The sequence below is a fragment of the Staurois parvus genome, unplaced genomic scaffold (assembly GCF_062004578.1).
Source record: "Staurois parvus isolate SC_StPar_1 unplaced genomic scaffold, SC_StPar_1.0 ptg001357l, whole genome shotgun sequence".
In the NCBI taxonomy this organism is placed as follows: Eukaryota; Metazoa; Chordata; class Amphibia; order Anura; family Ranidae; genus Staurois; species Staurois parvus.
In genome coordinates this window covers 294,473-317,500 of record NW_028319153.1, presented here as the reverse complement: position 1 = coordinate 317,500, position 23,028 = coordinate 294,473, and the positions used below count along the sequence as shown (strand labels likewise).

General features: G+C 39.5%; 1 protein-coding gene across 2 annotated transcripts in view; it reads right to left on the bottom strand.

The window, feature by feature from the left end:
• The window catches only part of MMEL1 (membrane metalloendopeptidase like 1), a 275,311-nt gene that overhangs the window by 101,267 nt on the left and 151,016 nt on the right, over window positions 1–23,028 (bottom strand). For both annotated transcript variants that reach the window (XM_089661636.1, XM_089661635.1), the window contains exons 3-5: window positions 8,546–8,581; window positions 8,296–8,457; window positions 7,332–7,412 (exon numbers count right to left, since the gene is read on the bottom strand). In XM_089661636.1, coding sequence (XP_089517762.1) covers window positions 7,332–7,412; window positions 8,296–8,457; window positions 8,546–8,581 — 279 coding nt within the window. The remainder of the gene's footprint in view (window positions 1–7,331; window positions 7,413–8,295; window positions 8,458–8,545; window positions 8,582–23,028) is intronic.

Below are 23,028 nucleotides of genomic sequence, written 5' to 3'. Positions count from 1 at the left end.
TTGAGGGATATCTGTACTGTTCTGACATTTGGGGGATATCTGTACTGTTCTGACATTTGAGGGATGTCTGTACTGCCCTGACATTTGGGGGATATCTATACTGTTCTGACATTTGGGGGATATCTGTACTGTTCTGACATTTGAGGGAAATCTGTACTGTCCTGACATTTGGGGGATATCTGTACTGTTCTGACATTTGGGGGGATATCTGTACTGTCCTGACATTTGGGGGATATCTGTACTGTCCTGACATTTGGGGGATATCTGTACCGTCCTGACATTTGGGGGATATCTGTACTGTTCTGACATTTGGGGGATATCTATACTGTTCTGACATTTGGGGGATATCTGTACTGTTCTGACATTTGAGGGATATCTGGACTGTCCTGACATTTGGGGGATATCTATACTGTTCTGACATTTGGGGGATATCTATACTGTCCTGACATTTGGGGGATATCTGTACTGTCCTGACATTTGGGGGATATCTGTACTGTCCTGACATTTGGGGGGATATCTACTGTTCTGACATTTGGGGGATATCTGTACTGTCCTGACATTTGGGGGATATCTGTACTGCCCTGACATTTGGGGGATATCTGTACTGTTCTGACATTTGGGGGATATCTGTACTGTCCTGACATTTGGGGGATATCTGTACTGTCCTGACATTTGGGGGATATCTGTCCTGTTCTGACATTTGGGGGATATCTGTACTGTCCTGACATTTGGGGGATATCTGTCCTGTTCTGACATTTGGGGGATATCTGTACTGTTCTGACATTCTTGGACCTCAAGAAATTAGATTGGCCGTCAGTACTTCAGGATTGATCAATATTCAGATCTATACCGTAGTTTGTGAACTCTATAACTTTCCTACAGAATAAATAATACATCCTAATTTGGGTTATTTTCACCAAAGACATGGAGCAGAATGCATCTTGGCCTAAATTTCTGAAGAACATTTATTTATTTGCAAACTTTTATAACAGAAACAAAGAAAAACATGCTTTTTTAAAAAACTTTTTGGTCTTTTTTTTGTTAATTTAGCAAAAAAAAAAAACCCTAGCGGTGATTAAATACCACCAAAAGAAAGCTCTAGTTGTGTGAAGAAAATGATAAAATTTTACTTTGGGTACAGTGTTGTATGACCGCGCAATTGTCATTCAAAGTGTGAGAGCGCTGAAACCTGAAAAATGGCCTGGGTAGGAAGGGGGTAAAAGTGCCCGGTATGGAAGTGGTAGCTGCAATTTTTTTATATGATGGTTCCAATATCACATTTTTCCTTGAATCTGAGCCAAATCTAGTAAAATTGGACTGTTACGCACCAAACTTAGGCAGTTCTATTTTACAACTTGTTCCTATTATATTCCCTCCCAATGACTGCAGGCCACCAACGGCTGAACCTGTACAGAAGAGGCCCTTCGGCTTCCTATGTTACATTCCAACCTACAATGATGGAAAGCTGCCCAATACCGTGGCCTGGCGCCAATTCTAATACAGCCAACTGCAGCTGTGCTATGATGGTGGACGAGATATGCACTGGACGGAGGTGTCATGGGAGACTTCAAACGGAGATAATGTCAGCAGACCGACCCCGGGAAGGGGGGGGGGGGGAGATCGGAGATAATGGGGGCAATGAGTCTTTTAAACAGAACAGTGGGAATAGCAGAGAAAAATAAAACTTTCATGGAAAACGGGCTTACTGAAACAAAAACACATGTTGGAAAACAGAACCACTACAAATTTGCTAATTGTAGCACAAGGGAGGCATTGTGGGAAATAATTTTTTTGGCATCTCATTAAAAAAAAATTTAAAAAAATAAATTTTTTAAAAAATATTTTAATGAGATGCCAAAAAAATAATTTCCCACAATGCCATGTGTTTTTGTTTCAGTAATCCCGTTTTCCATGAAAAACAGAACCACTACAAATTTGCTAATTGTAGCGCAAGGGAGGCATTGTGGGAAATTATTTTTTTGGCATCTCATTAAAAATTGTACCAGAATCATAATTTTAAAGCAATTTAAAAAAAAAGGGCAAATGAGAAAATTTTTTATATTTTTTTTATCTGCTGACACCATATTGATTTGGTAGAACTGTACTGGATATTCTGCTAAAGATCCATAATCACCGTGTATCTCCAAGAATGCCGTATACCTCCAAAGGAAAAAAAAATAAACTGGATAGTGTATTACCCTCAATATAACAGTGATTAAATCATATTTAAATATATTTAAATCCAAAAAACTTTCCAACATGTGTTTTTGTTTCAGTAAGCCCGTTTTCCATGAAAAACAGAACCACTACAAATTTGCTAATTGTAGCGCAAGGGAGGCATTGTGGGAAATTATTTTTTTGGCATCTCATTAAAAAAAATGTAAAAAAATTGTACCAGAATCATAATTTTATAGCAATTTAAAAAAAGGGCAAATGAAAACATTTTTTATATTTTTTATCTGCTGACACCATTTTGGTTTGGTTGAACTGGATATTCTGCTAAAGATCCATAATCACCGTGTATCTCCAAGAATGCCGTATACCTCCAAAGGAAAAAAAAATAAACTGGAGAGTGTATTACCCTCAATATAACAGTGATTAAATCATATTTAAATTTAAATCCAAAAAACTTTTTTTTGTGCAAACAAAAAAACCACACAAAAAACATGAAAAACACGTGAAATAATGAAGCACTCTGTGTACACTTCTATTTCACGTGTTTTTCATGTTTTTTGTTTGCACAAATAAAGTTTTTGGGATTTAAATATATTTAAATATGACTTAATCACTGTTATATTGAGGGTAATACACTCTCCAGTTTATTTTTTTTCCTTTGGAGGTATACGGCATTCTTGGAGATACACGGTGATTATGGATCTTTAGCAGAATATCCAGTAGAGTTCAACCAAGCCAATACGGTGTCAGCAGAAAAAATATAACATTTTTTCACATTTGCCTTTTTTAAAAAAGGTGCTAAAATTATGATTCTGGTACAATTTTTTAAAAAATTTTTTAATGAGATGCCAAAAAAATAATTTCCCACAATGCCTCCCTTGCGCTACAATTAGCAAATTTGTAGTGGTTCTGTTTTCCAACATGTGTTTTTGTTTTAGTAAGCCCGTTTTCCATCAAAAACAGAACCACTACAAATTTGCTAATTGTAGCGCAAGGGAGGCATTGTGGGAAATTATTTTTTTGGCATCTCATTAAAAAAAATGTAAAAAAATTGTACCAGAATCATAATTTTATAGCAATTTAAAAAAAGGGCAAATGAAAACATTTTTTATATTTTTATCTGCTGACACCATATTGGTTTGGTTGAACTCTACTGGATATTCTGCTAAAGATCCATAATCACCGTGTATCTCCAAGAATGCCGTATACCTCCAAAGGAAAAAAAATAAACTGGAGAGTGTATTACCCTCAATATAACAGTGATTAAGTCATATTTAAATATATTTAAATCCCAAAAACTTTTTTGTGCAAACAAAAAAACCACACAAAAAACAAGAAAAACACATGAAATAATGAAGCACTCTGTGTACACTTCTATTTCATGTGTTTTTCACATTCTTTGTGTGGCTTTTTGTTTGCACAAAAAAAGTTTTTGGGATTTAAATATATTTAAATATGACTTAATCACTGTTATATTGAGGGTAATACACTCTCCAGTTTATTTTTTTTTCCTTTGGAGGTATACGGCATTCTTGGAGATACACGGTGATTATGGATCTTTAGCAGAATATCCAGTAGAGTTCAACCAAACCAATATGGTGTCAGCAGATAAAAAATATAAATTTTTTTCACATTTACCTTTTTTTTAAAAAATGTGCTAAAATTATGATTCTGGTGCAATTTTTTTAAATTTTTTTTTAATGAGATGCCAAAAAACTCATTTCAATGCCTCCCTTGCGCTACAATTAGCAAATTTGTAGTGGTTCTGGTTTCCAACATGTGTTTTTGTTTCAGTAAGCCCGTTTTCCATCAAAAACAGAACCACTACAAATTTGCTAATTGTAGCGCAAGGGAGGCATTGTAAGAAATGATCTCATTAAAAAAAAATAATTTTTTTTTTTTACCAGAATCATAATTTTAGCACAATTTAAAAAAAGGGCAAATGAGAAAAATTTTTATATTTTTTTATCTGCTGACACCGTATTGGTTTGGTTGAACTCTACTGGATATTCTGCTAGATAAAGATCCATAATCACCGTGTATCTCCAAGAATGCCGTATAAATTTTTTATATTTTTTTTTCTGCTGACACCATATTGGTTTGGTTGAACTCTACTGGATATTCTGCTAAAGATCCATAATCACCGCGTATTTCCAAGAATGCCGTATAACCCTCAATATAACAGTGATTAAATCATATTTAAATATATTTAAATCTCAAAAACTTTTTTTTGTGCAAACAGAAAAACCACACAAAAAACGCGAAAAACACGTGAAATAGAAGTGTACACAGAGTGCTTTACTATTCCACGTGTTTTTCACATTTTTTGTGTGGTTTTTTTTTTGTTTGCACAAAAAATGTTTTTTGGATTTAAATATATTTAAATATGATTTAATCACTGTTATGTTGAGGGTAATACACTCTCCAGTTTTTTCTTTGGAGGTATACGGCATTCTCGGAGATACACGGTGATTATGGATCTTTATCTAGCAGAATATCCAGTAGAGTTCAAGTAAACCAATACGGTGTCAGCAGATAAAAAAATATAAAAAATTTATACGGCATTCTTGGAGATACACGGTGATTATGGATCAGAACTTGGATGAATAATTTTTGGAATTTTTGCAGTTTTTTAAAATATTTTCACTGACACTAGAAAGGTTTTTTTTATTTACAATTTTGGACTTTCAAGGGTGAATGTGGGACTTTTAAGTGTCAATATATAGGGTGTTTATTATATCACAGCTTATTTTAGATATCATTTTGGATACCGATTTTTGTACCACAAATCACAGAAAGATGCAATCTTTTCACTGAAATTATTATAACATCGAGTGTTAGAATAACAGATTTAGATGGACGTGACTAACAGTTTGAAGGTGATCTCAAGCTAATACTTTATAAGCAGTTACAGCAACATGTTTTCTCTTTTGGGATAAGGTTTTACATAACTAAAAAAAAAAGCTGATCATTGTAAGCACCTCTGTCAGTGTTAAATGGTTTGTCTCATCTCTGTAACTGCCACTTTGCCCGGACAGCTTGGCCTGCTGTTAAAGCAAGTTGAAAAACAACCGACTTACTGGCTGGATCACTAGGCAAAAGTTAAAAGAAGACAACGAATCCAGACATCACATCTAAGAATTGGTGAACTACAATTTATTAACTTTTTGTTTAATACCTCTTTAAGGTTTACATACCCTTTAAACAGCCCTGGTATTGTGTATGCAGACCTTTCTCCACGTTTATTACATAGAAGAACCCCTTTAACAAACCTTCGGGTCTCAGGGAACCCCTGCTAAAAACATTTCTGCACCTCACAGTCCATTACCGTAAATAGTAAGTTGTAGTAAGTTGCGTAATGATATATAAAAATAGGAAATTTTGAATGCTTCCTGTACTTTACATCCATGGCTGTTCCATAGTAGCAATAATTTAATGACATTAAATGAATAATAATGAGTAAAAAAGAAACAGACGACAATTGTAGTGTTCCTTAATATGGTGATCAATGGATCAATACTTGCTTAAATTGATGGTCTGTGGAAAAGTGCCCTGGTGGTCAGTGGACACAATCCCATTAGATTGGCGAGAGGTGCCCCCTCACACTGGTGATCAGTGCAGAAGGACCTTCTTACGTTGGTCAATGTAGAAGGACCTTTTTATGTTGGTGGTCGTTGCAAAAGGAACCCTTTCGCAGTCAGTGCAAAAGGACCTTTTTATGTATGTGGTCAGTGGTCAGTGCAGAAGGATCTTTTATGTTGGTGGTGGATGGAGAAGCACCCCCTTATTTTGGTGGTTAGTGGAGAAGTAACTCTTTAGTGGTCAGTGGAGAATACCCTTTTTATGTTGGTGGTCAGTGCAGAAGGAACCCTTTGGTGGTCAGTGAAGAAGGACCTTCTTATGTTGGTGGTCAGTGGAAAAGGAACCCTTTGGTGATTAGTGGAGAAGGACCTTCTTATGTTGGTGGTGGATGAAGAAGCGCCCCCTTATTTTGGTGGTCAGTGGAGAAGGAACCTTTTAGGGGTCAGTGGAGAAGGACCTTCTTATATTGGTGGTCATTGCAAATGGAATCTTTTCGCATTCAGAGCAGAAGGACCTTCTTATGTATGTGGTCAGTGCAGAAGGATCTTTTATGTTGGTGGTGGACGGAGAAGCACCCCCTTATTTTGGTGTTCAGTGGAGATGGAACGCTTTGGTGGTCAGTGAAGAAGGACCTTCTTATGTTGGTGGTCAGTGAAGAAGGAACTCTTTGATGATTAGTGGAGAAGGACCTTCTTATGTTGGTGGTGGATGGAGAAGCACCTCCTTATTTTGGTGGTCAGTGGAGAAGTAACCCTTTAGTGGTCAGTGGAGAATAACCTTTTTATGTTGGTGGTCAGTGGAGTAGGAACCCTTTGGTGATTAGTGGAGAAGGACCTTCTTATGTTGGTGGCCATTGCAAAAGGAACCCTTTTGCGGTCAGTGCAGAAGTATCTTCTTATGTATGTGGTCAGTGCAGAAGGGTCTTTTATGTTGGTGATGGATGGAGAAGCACCCCCTTATTTTGGTGGTCAGTGGAGAAGGAACCCCTTGGTGGTCAGTGGAGAATGATCTTTTTATGTTGGTGGTCAGTGGAGAAAGAACCCTTTGGTGGTCAGAGGAGAAGGACCTTTTTATGTTGGTGGTCAGTGGAAAAGGAACCCTTTGGTGATCAGTAGAGAAGGACCTTCGTATGTTGGTGGTGGATGGAGAAGCGCCCCCTTATTTTGGTGGTCAGTGGAGAAGGACATTCTTATGTTGGTGGTCAGTGAAGAAGGAACCCTTTCGCTTAAAAGGTCATTGGTGTCAGCAGTTACTTATCTGAGAGGCATATACTTTTTAGTTCTCAAGGAACCCCTAGCAACTTTTGAAGGATCCATAGAATTCCACAAAACCCTGGTTGAGAAAGGCTGGTATATACAGTGTAGCAATTGGAGGAATTGAAACGTTAGTTTATCGTACTAAGCTGTAACTATTGTTGCTGTTATTTCCTGCTAAGGTGGCCAATGAGAGCAGAGCTGAAAAAAATTGATCATTATGGAAAATAATGTAACTATCCTTTGTGGAGCCTAATTGGGTTAGAAGAAAACTGGAAAAAAAACAGCAGATCAGCCCTGTCATATGATGCTCATACTTACTTTCATTCATACAGGATTTGTACAAGGTTTTGGCTTTTTTAAAGGCATCACGGTCATCCTGGTCTGGCATCTCCAATAAACCTAAACAAGTGAAGAAAAAACAAAAAAACAAAATTAGATATATAAATAATCCTTTCTAACCTGAACTGTAACATCCGCAAGATGTCCTAACGTTTCAACTATCCTTAACTTTTCAGATTTGTGAAAAAAAAAACATTTTTTTGTTGGAGGATCTTCTTGTATTCTGCTGTTGATTAATTAAATGAATGAAATAAAGGAATTAAAAAAAAAATTTTGGATAGAGTAACAGAGGGTTAAAACCCCTGACAGTCTTTTTTTTTTGCTATCTTTGTCCCACTGGGGAGACTTCCTATCTCATAGTCAAATCAGGGAGTGAGAGGACATCCCTCTAAATCGAGGGAATCCCTGGTTGTCACCAGAACTAGTGTCCCGATTAGTAGATTTTCCTTCTATTCCCATTCTGGTGACAGCCCCAAATTTGGGATTTTATTTCACTTTCGGTAATAAAGGTCACCAGAACAAATAGTGAGGGTGAATCTCACTAATGGGGCACAGAGAGCCATAAAGACCTGACAGGAGTTCTAATCCCTCTCCACCAGGGGTGGACTGACCATTTGGAAACTCCGGCACTGCCCGAGGGCCCGGGGTCAGTAGGGGGCACAATGAGATGCCCCTGGTACCTTTTTCATAGGCTTTTTTGAGTTTGGGCAAGGACACAGGGGCCCTATGATCCCCTATTGCCCGGGGACCCTATGAGTTGTCAGTCCGCCCCTGCTCTGCACTCTATCTAAAACAAAAAAAACCAAAAAAAATGATTTTAGTTAGACTTTTTTTAGCCTGCGGTCTATACAGAAAAAATAAATACATTTCAAATTGGCAACTTGTATTCTGCTGCTGATAAAATAAGCTGTCCCCCTTTTCACATAGAATTGAAGAGTCTTACCTTTCAAAATAATCTCCATTTCATCTCGGAGAATATCGAATATACTATATCGAGAGCTGGTTTCTGGGATCACATGCTTGTTCAGCCAGCCGCCACAGGCATACTCGTAGAAATCTGTGCAAGGTTCTATAGAGGGGTCCATGTTCTGGATAATTCTTGCAGCTAGGGAAGAAAGAGCAATAAGTTAATAAAAATAAATCTAAAAATCATATAAAAAAATCAGATGAAATATCATATAAAATCTACATACCTGCGGTTACACATCCTGTGGTCGTGCATATAGTCTCTGAAAAAGAAAAAATAATTTCAGGAGTTTTTCTTATTTAAATACAATATCTAAAAAAAAAATACTTTAGAGAAATGTTCTGCACTAAAATATGCAAATAATAATAATGTTTATATAATATAATAATAATATATATATATATATATATATATATATATATAAAATATAATAATATATAATTTACATACAATAATATGTAAAGTTTCTAAAGTTACAGTTGGGTTAGTCACCTCTCATCTCTCAGGCTTCAATACTGGTACAGCATTATGATGGAAAACTTCACTGTAAACCCAAAAACAAAAATGAAATATCCACTTAAGGACTAGACCTATTCTGACATTTCTCTCTTACATGTAAAAATATTTTTTTTTGCTAGAAAATGACTTAGAACTCCCCAAACATTATATATATTTTTAGCAGAGGTCCTGGAGAATAAAATGGTGGTTGTTGCAAGTTTTCATGTCACAAGGTATTTGCGCAGTGGTTTTTCAAACACAGTTATTTTGGTAAAAATACACTTCAATGAATTACTTTCATTCTTGAGAGTAGGTGTGTAAATTGAGGCAGGCTGGTAGGGGCCCCAGTGCATTACTTTGCCCAGGGGCATATAATGCTATTAAGACAGCCCTGTCCTATTGTCTGGTCAGTAAATAGTTTTTTCTTTTTCCCCTTTCTGTAAAATGTCAAGACTAACATCCAGAGTTTGGAAACATTTCCAAAGTGCAATTTCTGCTGAGAGCAAAGATGCAATATACAAATATTGTGAATAGAAATATTCTTTTCCAAATGCTACAAAACACATCTTGGCATGCTAGAGGTGCCCTAAAGACATTAAAAATACTTTCTGGAAGTAAATGATGACGACCGTAAAGTTAAAAGTAAAGTTAAAGTAGCTTCTACTTCTAGAGTTCTCATTCCAGAAACACTTTCTGCTATTGGTGCTAAGGGGCAAATCTGATTTTTTTTCTTATGTTGATTTTTTTTTGCCTTTTATGCTTTTGAGGGAAAGGGGGGTGGTGATATGTTCTTGTGTATACTTGCAATGCTCTTAACATACCCCTACCAGCCTGCCTCAATTTACACACCTGCTTTCAAGAATTAAAGTAATTCATTGAAGTGTATTTTTACCAAAATAATTGTGTTTGAAAACCACTGCGCAAATACCTTGCAACATAAAAAATTGCAACAACCGCCATTTCATTCTCTAGGACCTCTGATTATATATATATATATATATATATATATATATATATATACACATACAGTGGGGTAAATAAGTATTTAGTCAGCCACCAATTGTGCAAGTTCTCCCACTTACAAAGATGAGAGAGGCCTGTAATTGGCATCATAGGTAGACCTCAACTATGAGAGACAAAATGAGAAAAAAAATCCAGACAATCACATTGGCTGATTTGGAAAGAATTTATTTGCAAATTATGGTAGAAAGTAAGTATTTGGTCAATATCAAAAGTTCATCTCAATACTTTGTTATATATCCTTTGTTGGCAATGACAGAGGTCAAACGTTTCCTGTAAGTCTTCACAAGGTTGGCACACACTGTTGCTGGTATGTTGGCCCATCCTCCATGCAGATCTCCTCTAGATCAGTGATGTTTTGGGGCTGTCGCTGGGCAACACGGACGCTCAACTCCCTCCAAAGGTTTTCTATGGGGTTTAGATCTGGAGACTGGCTAGGCCACTCCAGGGCCTTGAAATGCTTCTTACGAAGCCACTCCTTCGTTGCCCGGGCGGTATGTTTGGGATCATTGTCATGTTGGAAGACCCAGCCACGTTTCATCTTCATTGCCCTTGCTGATGTAAGGAGGTTTGCACTCAAAATCTCACGATACATGGCCCCATTCATTCTGTCCTGTACATGGATCAGTTGTCCTGGTCCCTTTGAGAAACAGCCCCAAAGCATGATGTTGCCACTCCCATGCTTCACAGTAGGTATGGGTTTTTTTGGATGCAACTTAGCATTCTTTCTCCTCCAAACACGACGAGTTGTGTTTCTGCCAAACAGTTCTATTTTGGTTTCATCTGACCATATGACATTCTCCCAATCCTCTTCTGGATCATCCAAATGCTCTCTAGCAAACTTCAGACGGGCCCGGACATGTACTGGCTTAAGCAGGGGGACACGTCTGGCACTGCAGGATCTGAGTCCCTGGTGGCGTAGTGTGTTACTGATGGTAGCCTTTGTTACGTTGGTCCCAGTTCTCTGCAGGTCATTCACTAGGTCCCCCCGTGTGGTCCTGGGATTTTTGCTCACTGTTCTTGTGATCATTTTGACCCCACGGGGTGAGGTCTTGCGTGGAGCCCCAGATCGAGGGAGATTATCAGTGGTCTTGTATGTCTTCCATTTTCTAATTATTGCTCCCACAGTTGATTTGTTCACACCAAGCTGCTTGCCTATTGCAGATTCAGTCTTCCCAGCCTGGTGCAGGTCTACAATTTTGTTTCTGGTGTCCTTCGACAGCTCTTTGGTCTTCACCATAGTGGAGTTTGGAGTGTGACTGTTTGAGGTTGTGGACAGGTGTCTTTTATACTGATAACAAGTTCAAACAGGTGCCATTGATACAGGTAATGAGTGCAGGACAGAGGAGCCTCTTAAGGAAGAAGGTACAGGTCTGTGAGAGCCAGAAATCTTGCTTGTTTGTAGGTGACCAGATACTTATTTTCCACCATAATTTGCGAATAAATTCTTTCCAAATCAGCCAATGGGATTGTCTGTATTTTTTTTCTCATTTTGTCTCTCATAGTTGAGGTCTACCTATGATGCCAATTACAGGCCTCTCTCATCTTTTTAAGTGGGAGAACTTGCACAATTGGTAGCTGACTAAATACTTTTTTGCCCCACTGTAATGTTTGGGGAGTTCTAGTAATTTCTAGCATAAAAAAAAAAATATATATATTTTTACATGTAGGAGAGAAATGTCTGGTCTGGTCCTTAAGTGTTATTCACTTTGTAATACAAATATATATATATAATTTTAAAAATCAAGTTTAGTTTACTGAATAAGCTTTTATTTCAAGCATAATACTTTTATATTGACTGCATTTCACATTCCCAGTGCAACAAAATGACTTTCAATTTGTACTCCACACTGAATTTTGTTTTTTATTTTTCCACAAATTTCCATTTTTTTTCAGAAAAAAACATGGAAAAACAACCTTTTTTTTCCCATGGCTTCAAAATTTCTGGAAATTTTACATCTCTAATTCTGACTAGCCCCTCCCTTAGCATTCCCCATGAAATCCCTGTCCTTGGAGAAAAGTGCTGTTTGTCAAAGTTCCTTGCTAGCTGCATTGTTGGACGTCTGTGGAGGGAGGAGGAGTGCCCTGGTCAACCTCAGAGCTAGCCTTAGACATAGAAAGATGAGACATAGTACTTCATGTATATTCTGCCTGGGGGAAAACATTACTAAAAAATGAACTGGGACTTGTTAATTGTTACCAAAATGATAAATAGTTATCATTTAGGCTCGATTCATACTGCCGCGACTTGCTGCGACTTGGTATCCAACTTGGAAAAAATTTCACCAGCACACCGAGGATCACCAATATGGGTCCAAAGGTTTTAATAAACCATCACATACAGTCATGGCCGAAATTGTTGGCACCCTTGATATTTTTCCTGAAAATCAAGTATTTCACACAAAAAAGGTATTGCATTAACACATGTTTTGCTATACACATGTTTATTCCCTTTGTATGTATTGGAACAAATATAAAACAGAGGCAGAAAAGCAAATATGACATAATGTCACACAAAACCCCAAAAATGGGCTGGACAAAAGTATTGGCACCCTTAACTTAATATTTGGTTGCACACCCTTTGGAAAACATAACTGAAATCAGTCGCTTCCTATAACCATCAATAAGCTTCTGACACCTCTCACCCGGAATTTTGGACCACTCTTCCTTTGCAAACAGCTCCAGGTCTCTCTTATTGGAAGGACACCTTTTCCCAACAGCAATTTTAAGATCTCTCCACAGGTGTTCAATGGGATTTAGATCTGGGCTCATTGCTGGCCACTTCAGAACTCTCCAGCGCTTCTTTGCCATCCATTTCTGAGTGCTTTTTGACGTATGTTTGGGGTCATTGTCCTGCTGGAAGACCCAGGATCTTGGACGCAAACCCAGCTTTCTGACACTGGGCCCTACAGTGCGACCCAAAATCCTTTGGTAATCCTCAGATTTCATGATGCCTTGCACACAGTCAAGGCACCCAGTGCCAGAGGCAGCAAAACAACCCCAAAACATCATTGAACCTCCACCATATTTTACCGTAGGTACTGTGTTTTGTTCTTTGTAGGCCTCATTCCGTTTTCGGTAAACAGTAGAATGATGTGCTTTACCGAAAAGCTCTATCTTGGTCTCATCTGTCCACAAGACGTTTTCCCAGAAGGCTTTTGGCTTACTCAAGTACATTTTGGCAAACTGTAGTCTTGCTTTTTTATGTCTCTGTGTCAGCAGTGGGGTCCTCCTGGGTCTCCTGCCATAGCGTTTCATTTCATTTAAATGTCGACGGATAGTTCGCGCTGACACTGATGCTCCCTGAGCCTGCAGGACAGCTTGAATGTCTTTGGAACATGTTTGGGGCTGCTTATCCACCATCCGGACTATTCTGCGTTGCAATCTTTCATCAATTTTCCTCATCCGTCCACGACCAGGGAGATTAGCTACAGTGCCATGGGTTGCAAACTTCTTGATAATGTTGCGCACTGTGGACAAAGGCAAATCTAGTTCTCTGGAGATGGACTTGTAACCTTGAGATTGTTGATATTTTGCCACAATTTTGGTTCTCAGGTCCTCAGACAGTTCTCGTCTCCTCTTTCTGTTGTCCATGCTTAGTGTGGCACAGACAGACACACAATGCAAAGGTTAAGTGAACGTCTCTCCTTTTTATCTGCTTTCAGGTGTGATTTCTATATTGCCCACACCTGTTACTTGCCCCAGGTGAGTTTACAGGAGCATCACATGCTTGTAACATTCTTATTTATCCACAGTTGTGAAAGGGTGCCAATACTTTTGTCCAGCCCATTTTTGGAGGTTTGTGTGACATTATGTCGAATTTGCTTTCTTTCCTCCCTTTTTTTGTTTTGTCCCAATACACACAAAGGGAATAAACATGTGTATAGCAAAACATGTGTTAATGCAATACGTTTCGTGAGAAATACATGATTTCCTGGAGAAATATCAAGGGTGCCAACAATTTCGGCCATGACTGTAGTTACAGCAAGGCAACATTTCAGAGTCTCGCAGGACCCCTTCAACTTGTCACGTGATATAGTTACATAGTTAGTCTGGCTGAAAAAAGACAAAAAGTCCATCCAGTTCAACCATTAAAAAAAAAAAGTTATAATCCTACACCCACAGTTGATCCAGAGGAAGGCAAAAAAAACCCCAGCAAAGCACGATCCAATTTGCTCCTGCAGGGAAAACAAATCCTACCTGCTCCCGCGAGAGGCAATCGGTTATTCTCTGGATCAACTTTCCCTATAAATGAAAGTATCCAGTTATATTTTGTGTATCCAAGAAAGAATTCAGGACTTTTTTAAAGCAATCCACTGAGCTGGCCACAACCAACTCTTGAGGGAGTCTATTCCACATTTTCACAGCTCTCACTGAAATCCCATGTTAGTCAATGAGAGCTGTCTCAATGAACACTACTGAAGTTGCTTTAGAAAAGGTTCCTGTACTGCTTCAAGTGACTTCTATCTGACATCTGCCCATAGACTTTAATGGAAATTGCCTCAGAGTTGGATCCTCATCTATATTGATGTGATTCGGATCCAACTTTACAGGAAGATTACCCAGGCAAAGTCTCACGGCATGAAAGACGCTCATCAAATCACATCAAAGTCATACTCAAGTCAACGGCAAATTGCCAGGAAGTCGCCTGGCAAAGTCGCACTGTAAGTCGCGTGACTTTCAGGTCGCAGCAGTGTGAACCGAGCCTAACTCAGCCCTAAAATAGATATTTATTCATTCTACATCATGGGCATTCCATCTGTCAAGTGACACCATCATTTCATTTTGCAATGGCCAGAGTGTTAAGGCAGAACTGGGAATGTTGGTCCAGACATCTTGTCAGGCTCTGAGATATGAGAAAATAAGCAGACAATTCAATGAGAGATTGAGTGTTTTAATAAACTCTGTTAAACTTCCCATAATGCCTTGCCCTCCGTATTCTTTTCCACATTAAACACCTCATTTCTCATATTTTTGGAAGGCCATTGGCCATGATAATGCAGTGTTGCTCTTTCCATTTCCAAAGCGGCTCTGACATCTTCAGTCCAGAGAAAACATCTTTGTTCCACCAGCCATATAAGTTCTCGAACTTCAGCGAGTTGTCACTCTCGTCCAACACAAATACAAGGCGATATCTCACATTCCTAAGCTATCCTGGTGGCCATTGGCACCTTATTAGGACTTATTGGTAGAGGAGTTATGTTACATAAGATTCTTGAGGCTTCTATTGCTTATAGCCTTAGAGCTAAAAGCAATATTTGGAATTCAAAGCAGTACTGTGAGTATCAGTTAAAGAAGGACCCAAGTCAAGCAGTTATAATGGCTTTGTGAGTTTAGATCATCTAAAGACCATTCCTATAAAAGGTTACCTTTAAAATCTCTTCGATTAGTAAGTGGTTGTGGCATTTATAAACGTTTTACCTGTTAGCCTATTGTAGCACCCTCCTAGCGTAGGTTGCTAAGGAGATTTAGCTTTGGCTCCTTCTGTAATCAAGAGAGAACTGTTTGTTCTGGTCTGTACAGGGTTCCACAAACTAGGGGTATGATTACTATCAGAACTTGGGAGATTCAATCAACCAGCCTGAATATTTGCTGGGCTCCAGCCTAGCCTTGGAGGGGAAGTGTCCAGTGGGGGGGCTGGGGTGTGGCTAGTTAGTCTGAGACAATGGAGAGCAGGGTTCCTTCTCCCCAAGAGGGTTAGGAGGCCTAGGAAGGGTTAGGAATAAATACTCAAAAGGACTTTGCTAAAAAAAGCAAACTGTGGAACCACACCTCAAGAGATCTGGTCCTGAGAGGTGCAATTGGAAAGGTGCGATCTCACTCGTTGGTTTGGGTCCAGAGGAAACTGGAAGGAGGCAGCTGAGAATTCCCCTGCAAAATGAACAGCCTATTTGCCTTTAATAGAGCAACCCCAATTGTCCATAATTGTAGAGGGTGCCTCGAGACTGTCCATAATTTTAGAGGGTGCTTCGAAGCTGTCCATAATTTTAGAGGTTGCCTTGAGGCTGTCCATAATTTTAGAGGGTGCCTCAAGGCCATCCATAATTTTTGAGGGTGCCTTGAGACTGTCCATAATTTTAGAGAGTGCCTTGACTGAAAAAAAGGTAAGAAACACTGCTCTAAGCTAAGAGAGAATTCCCCTGCAAAATGAACAGTCTATTTGCCTTTAATAGAGCAACCCCAATTGTCCATAATTTTAGAGGGTGCCTCGAGGCTGTCCATAATTTTAGAGGGTACCTCGAGGCTGTCCATAATTTTAGAGAGTGCCTCGAGGCTGTCCATAATTTTAGAGGGTGCCTCGAGGCTGTCCATAATTTTAGAGGGTGCCTCGAGGCTGTCCATAATTTTAGAGGGTGCCTCGAGGCTGTCCATAATTTTAGAGGGTGCCTCGAGGCTGTCCATAATTTTAGAGGGTGCCTCGAGGCTGTCCATAATTTTAGAGGGTGCCTCGAGGCTGTCCATAATTTTAGAGGGTGCCTCGAGGCTGTCCATAATTTTAGAGGGTGCCTCGAGGCTGTCCATAATTTTAGAGGGTGCCTCGAGGCTGTCCATAATTTTAGAGGGTGCCTGGCGACTGTCCATAATTTTAGAGGGTGCCTTGAGACTGTCCATAATTTTAGAGGGTGCTTTGAAGCTGTCCATAATTTTAGAGGTTGCTTTGAGGCTGTCCATAATTTTAGAGGGTGCCTCAAGGCCATCCATAATTTTTGAGGGTGCCTTGAGACTGTCTATAATTTTAGAGAGTGCCTTGACTGAAAAAAAGGTAAGAAACACTGCTCTAAGCTAAGAGAGAATTCCCCTGCAAAATGAACAGTCTATTTGCCTTTAATAGAGCAACCCCAATTGTCCATAATTTTAGAGGATGCCTCGAGGCTGTCCATAATTTTAGATGGTGCCTCGAGGCTGTCCATAATTTTAGAGGGTGCCTCGAGGCTGTCCATAATTTTAGAGGGTGCCTCGAGGCTGTCCATAATTTTAGAGGGTGCCTCGAGGCTGTCCATAATTTTAGAGGGTGCCTCGAGGCTGTCCATAATTTTAGAGGGTGCCTCGAGGCTGTCCATAATTTTAGAGGGTGCCTTCAGGCTGTCCATAATTTTAGAGGGTGCCTCGAGGCTGTCCATAATTTTAGAGGGTACCTCGAGGCTGTCCATAATTTTAGAGGGTGCCTGGCGACTGTCCATAATTTTAGAGGGTGCCTTGAGACTGTCCATAATTTTAGAGGGTGCTTTGAAGCTGTCCATAATTTTAGAGGTTGCTTTGAGGCCATCCATAATTTTAGAGGGTGCCTTGAGACTGTCCATAATTTTAGAGAGTGCCTTGACTGAAAAAAAGGTAAGAAACACTGCTCTAAGCTAAGAGAGAATTCCCCTGCAAAATGAACAGCCTATTTGCCTTTAATAGAGCAACCCCAATTGTCCATAATTTTAGAGGGTGCCTCGAGACTGTCCATAATTTTAGAGGGTGCCTTGAGACTGTCCATAATTTTAGAGGGTGCCTCGAGCCTGTCCATAATTTTAGAGGGTGCCTTGAGGCCATCCATAATTTTAGAGGGTGCCTAGAGACTGTCCATAATTTTAGAGGTTGCCTTGAGGCTGTCCATAATTTTAGAGGGTGCCTTGATTGAAAAAAGGTTGCGAAACACTGCTCTAAGCTAAGAGAGAATTCCCCTGCAAAATGAACAGCCTATTTGCCTTTAATAAATCAATCCCAATTTGTATGAGATAACATCTTTGGAGATCTCTCTCGACAAGTTGAGTTAACGTGTAAGAAGCTATTGAGTGATTGGGTGATTCAAACTTTCTATTGGCTGTTGAGGCACTCATATTGCATTCTGGGATGCCAGGAGGAGTAGGATAAACCTTCATCTTAACCCTCAAGCTAACATTAAAAGGTTGCAGCTGGTTTTTAAGAGGTTTCAGGGAGTTCATAGGCATTTTTTCCCAATCCAATGGTCATTGGCTGGATCAGGCATTGATTATCGGGTGACTGAAGTGGGCTGGTGTGTAGTCTATGAATTAAAAATATACCCTGGTACAAATTACCATCTGACATGTTTTTAAGAGCAGCAGAAATACTTTTTCTTAGTTAGATACAGAAGGTGGACAGATGCTGTGAGAAAAGGAACAGGGGGTATGGATTTGTAAATGTTGGAAAGTCTCAACATTTTTGGCATGGTCCATTTCAAATGAATAGGCTGGTAAAAAAATTACTATCCATGTTACTTTTAATTGGTGCTGCAGTCTGAAGTTAAACAGAGACAGCGACCTCATAAAATAAATGCCAAGTTTGTGTCTCAAGTTTCAACCGTGGAATTGTACGCTAGCATGGAATGAGGCCAACATTCCGGAGTATCATACTTCATATTTTAATAATTGTTTGAAATTAGATAATAAGTAGAAAATTAAATGCAAAAGTTGGATACAAGGCCGGCTGACACGTGACCTTAGAAAGTGCTATCATGTGTATTGAAAAAAAATTATGGGGTTGATTTACTAAAACTGGAGAATGCAAAATCTGGTACAGCTGTGCATGGTAGCCAATCAGCTTCTAACTTCAACTTGTTCAAGTTTTGACAATAAAATCAGGAAGCTGATTGGTTTCTTTGTAGAGCTTGATGAGATTTTGCACTCTCCAGTTGTTAGTTGTTTTAAATCAACCCCTATAGCTTCAAAAGGTTCCCTTTTTTATGTTTGTAATACAGGAGAAATTATATATTATTTTTTTATCACCACCTTTTTGCACATTTTACATGAAAGTTAACAGTAGTTGCCCGTTTTCTGTCCTGTCTTCCATTTTTTTTTAGAGATCCCATTTGTACACATAGTTAGTCTGGCTGAAAAAAGACAAAAGTCCATCCAGTTCAACTATTAAAAAAAAAAAAAGTTATAATCCTACACCCACAGTTGATCCAGAGGAAGGCAAAAAAATCCCAGCAAGTCATGACCCAATTTGCTCCTGCAGGGAAAAACATTCCTTCTTGATCCTCCGAGAGGCAATCAGATTTTCCCTGGATCAACTTTACCTATAAATGTTATATCCAGTTATATTCTGTGTATCCAAGAAAGTATCTAGGCATTTTTAAAGCAATCCACTGAGCTGGCCACAACCAACTTTTGAGGGAGTCTATTCCACATTTTCACAGCTCTTACTATGAAGAAACCTTTCCGTGTTTGGAGATTAAATTTATTTTCCTCAAGACGTAAAGAGCGCCCCCTTGTCCTCTGTGATGACCTCAGGGTGAATAACTCTACACCGAGTTCACTATATGAACCACTGATGTATTTATACATGGAGATCATATCCCCCCCTTATGTATTATACATGGAGATCATATCCCCCCTTATGTATTATACATGGAGATCATATCTCCCCTTATGTATTATACATGGTGATCATATCCCCCCTTATGTATTATACATGGAGATCATATCCCCCTTATGTATTATACATGGTGATCATATCCCCCCTTATGTATTATACATGGTGATCATATCCCCCCCTTATGTATTATACATGGAGATCATATCCCCCCTTATGTATTATACATGGAGATCATATCCCCCCTTATGTATTATACATGGAGATCATATCCCCCTTATGTATTATACATGGTGATCATATCCCCCTTATGTATTCTACATGGTGATCATATCCCCCCTTATGTATTATACATGGAGATCATATCCCCCCCTTATGTATTATACATGGAGATCATATCCCCCCTTATGTATTATACATGGAGATCATATCCCCCCTTATGTATTATACATGGAGATCATATCCCCCCTTATGTATTATACATGGAGATCATATCCCCCTTATGTATTATACATGGAGATCATATCCCCCCTTATGTATTATACATGGAGATCATATCCCCCCTTATGTATTATACATGGAGATCATATCCCCCCCTTATATATTATACATGGAGATCATATCCCCTTATGTATTATACATGGAGATTCCTATCCCCCCTTATGTATAATACATGGTGATCATATCCCCCCTTATGTATTATACATGGAGATCATATCCCCCCTTATGTATTATACATGGAGATCATATCCCCCCTTATGCATTATACATGGAGATCATATCCCCCCTTATGTATTATACATGGAGATCATATACCCCCCTTATGTATTATACACGGTGATCATATCCCCCCTTATGTATTATACATGGAGATCATATCCCCCCTTATGTGTTATACATGGTGATCATATCCCCCCTTATGCATTATACATGGAGATCATATCCCCCCTTATGTATTATACACGGTGATCATATCCCCCCTTATGTATTATACATGGAGATCATATCCCCCTTATGTATTATACATGGAGATCATATCCCCCCCCTTATGTATTATACATGGAGATCATATCCCCCCCCTTATGTATTATACATGGTGATCATATCCCCCCTTATGTATTAAACATGGAGATCATACCCCCCCTTATGTATTATACATGGAGATCATACCCCCCCTTATGTATTATACATGGTGATCATACCCCCCCTTATGTATTATACATGGTGATCATATCCCCCCTTATGTATTATACATGGAGATCATATCCCCCCTTATGTATTATACATGGAGATCATATCCCCCCTTATGTATTATACATAGAGATCATATCCCCCTTATGTATTATACATGGAGATCATATCCCCCCTTATGTATTATACATGGAGATCATATCCCCCCTTATGTATTATACATGGAGATCATATCCCCCCTTATGTATTATACATGGAGATCATATCCCCCTTATGTATTATACATGGAGATCATATCCCCCCTTATGTATTATACATGGAGATCATATCCCCCCTTATGTATTATACATGGAGATCATATCCCCCCTTATGTATTATACATGGAGATCATATCCCCCCGTATGTATTATACATGGAGATCATATCCCCCCTTAGGTATTATACATGGCGATCATATCCCCCCCTTATGTATTATACATGGTGATCATATACCCCCTATGTATTATACATGGAGATCATATCCCCCTTATGTATTATACATGGAGATTATATCCCCCTTATGTATTATACATGGAGATTATATCCCCCTTATGTATTATACATGGAGATCATATACCCCCTTATGTATTATACATGGTGATCATATCCCCCCCTTATGTATTATACATGGAGATCATATCCCCCCCTTATGTATTATACATGGAGATCATATCCCCCCCTTATGTATTATACATGGAGATCATATACCCCCCTTATGTATTATACATGGAGATCATATACCCCCTTATGTATTATACATGGAGATCATATACCCCCTTGTGTATTATACATGGGGATCATATACCCCCTTGTGTATTATACATGGAGATCATATCCCCCCTTGTGTATTATACATGGAGATCATATCCCCCCTTGTGTATTATACATGGGGATCATATACCCCCTTGTGTATTATACATGGAGATCATATCCCCCCTTATGTATTATACATGGAGATCATATCCCCCCTTATGTATTATACATGGAGATCATATCCCCCCCTTATGTATTATACATGGAGATTATATCCCACTTATGTATTATACATGGAGATCATATACCCCCTTATGTATTATACATGGAGATCATATACCCCCTTATGTATTATACATGGAGATCATATACCCCCTTGTGTATTATGCCTCTTATCAGTTTGGTTTCCCTTCTCTGTACTTTCTCCGGTTCCCCAATGTACATGTTGTGTAATAGGAGGACTTCTATTCTTTAATCCCTTAAACCCAGCTTGCATGGTGCTCATGGCCCACAAGAGTCCTAAAGCATGGAGCCTTCAGGGTTTCCTATACATTGGGGTGTTCCTTCCCCAGCTTTGCCGAAGCAGAATTCTGTAGCATATCCAACCTGCTGCTCCCAACAGAACTCCACATCCTCAGGCACAAGCCTGCTATGTAGAGGACACTCCCTATGCTCAGAGAGATAAGGCAATGTCCAGACGGTTTTTGCCTAATACTTCGTCAACACTTCTATTTGGCAATCAAGACAAAACAAAATTCCATCTAATCGGCCATGCTCCTGCAATGGCAGAACATTTTGTATTAAACAATAATATAAGATAATTGAAGGAAATTCAATAACAAGTCCTAAGGAAGCATATGCTGAGACCTGTGCTCCATTCTTTCAGATAGAAGTCCAAGGAATGTGGCTTACCTCCTGAAGGCATGGAAGACAGTCCTAATGCTGTAGTTTACCCACTACATAATTCTAACTGGGCAGTTTCAACCAAGGAAAATTTTACAGTAGCTTCCACCAGAATCCTCCTCCACTATTGATATCCCTTTCGCACTGGGTGATATATTAGAGCTGCAACATAACCCTAGGTAGTTCTCAAATTTCAGGATCAAGGGGACACCTCGTGGTCAGCTGGAGATTATGTCGTTGCCTTGACCTATACCACATGTGTTAAACACAAGGCTCGCCAGGCCATTTCATGTGGCCCTCGCACATAGAGCTCTGTTCTTCCACCTCTGGCTCTTGCCCTCCACTCCCTTTCACCACTGTCAAGCCTTCTGTGTTCACAAGGACAGCTTTCCTCTCTGTGGGTTGCACGGCGGGATGAGGGAGATGCAGGTGCATTGTGGGATGGGGCATCACATGGTAAGCTGCATTGTGCTACCCATCTGTGTCTGGGTGCGCAGATGCCAACTAATGCCAACCAATGAGCAAGTGAGAGCGAGGCGGAGCCACCTACACTGCCGGGAGGTACTAGAGCTGGGCTGGGTAGGTGAGATGCAAAGTAGCTAAATTCTGCACTCTGTATGTTGCCCATTCCTCAACCCAACACTCTGTACTCAGCGTTCCCCTGAACTCTGCACTCTGTATGTAGAGCACCCCTGACCTCTGCACTCTGTGCATAGGGCAACCCTGAAACTGCGCTCAGTACGCAGCAAACCCCTGAACCCTGCACTCTGTGCATAGCACATCACTGAACCCTGCACTCTGTGCATAGCACATCACTGAACTCTGCACTCTGTATGTAGAGCACCCCTGAACTCTGCACTCTGTATGTAGAGCACCCCTGAACTCTGCACTCTGTATGTAGAGCACCCCTGAACTCTGCACTCTGTATGTAGAGCACCCCTGAACTCTGCACTCTGTATGTAGAGCACCCCTGAACTCTGCACTCTG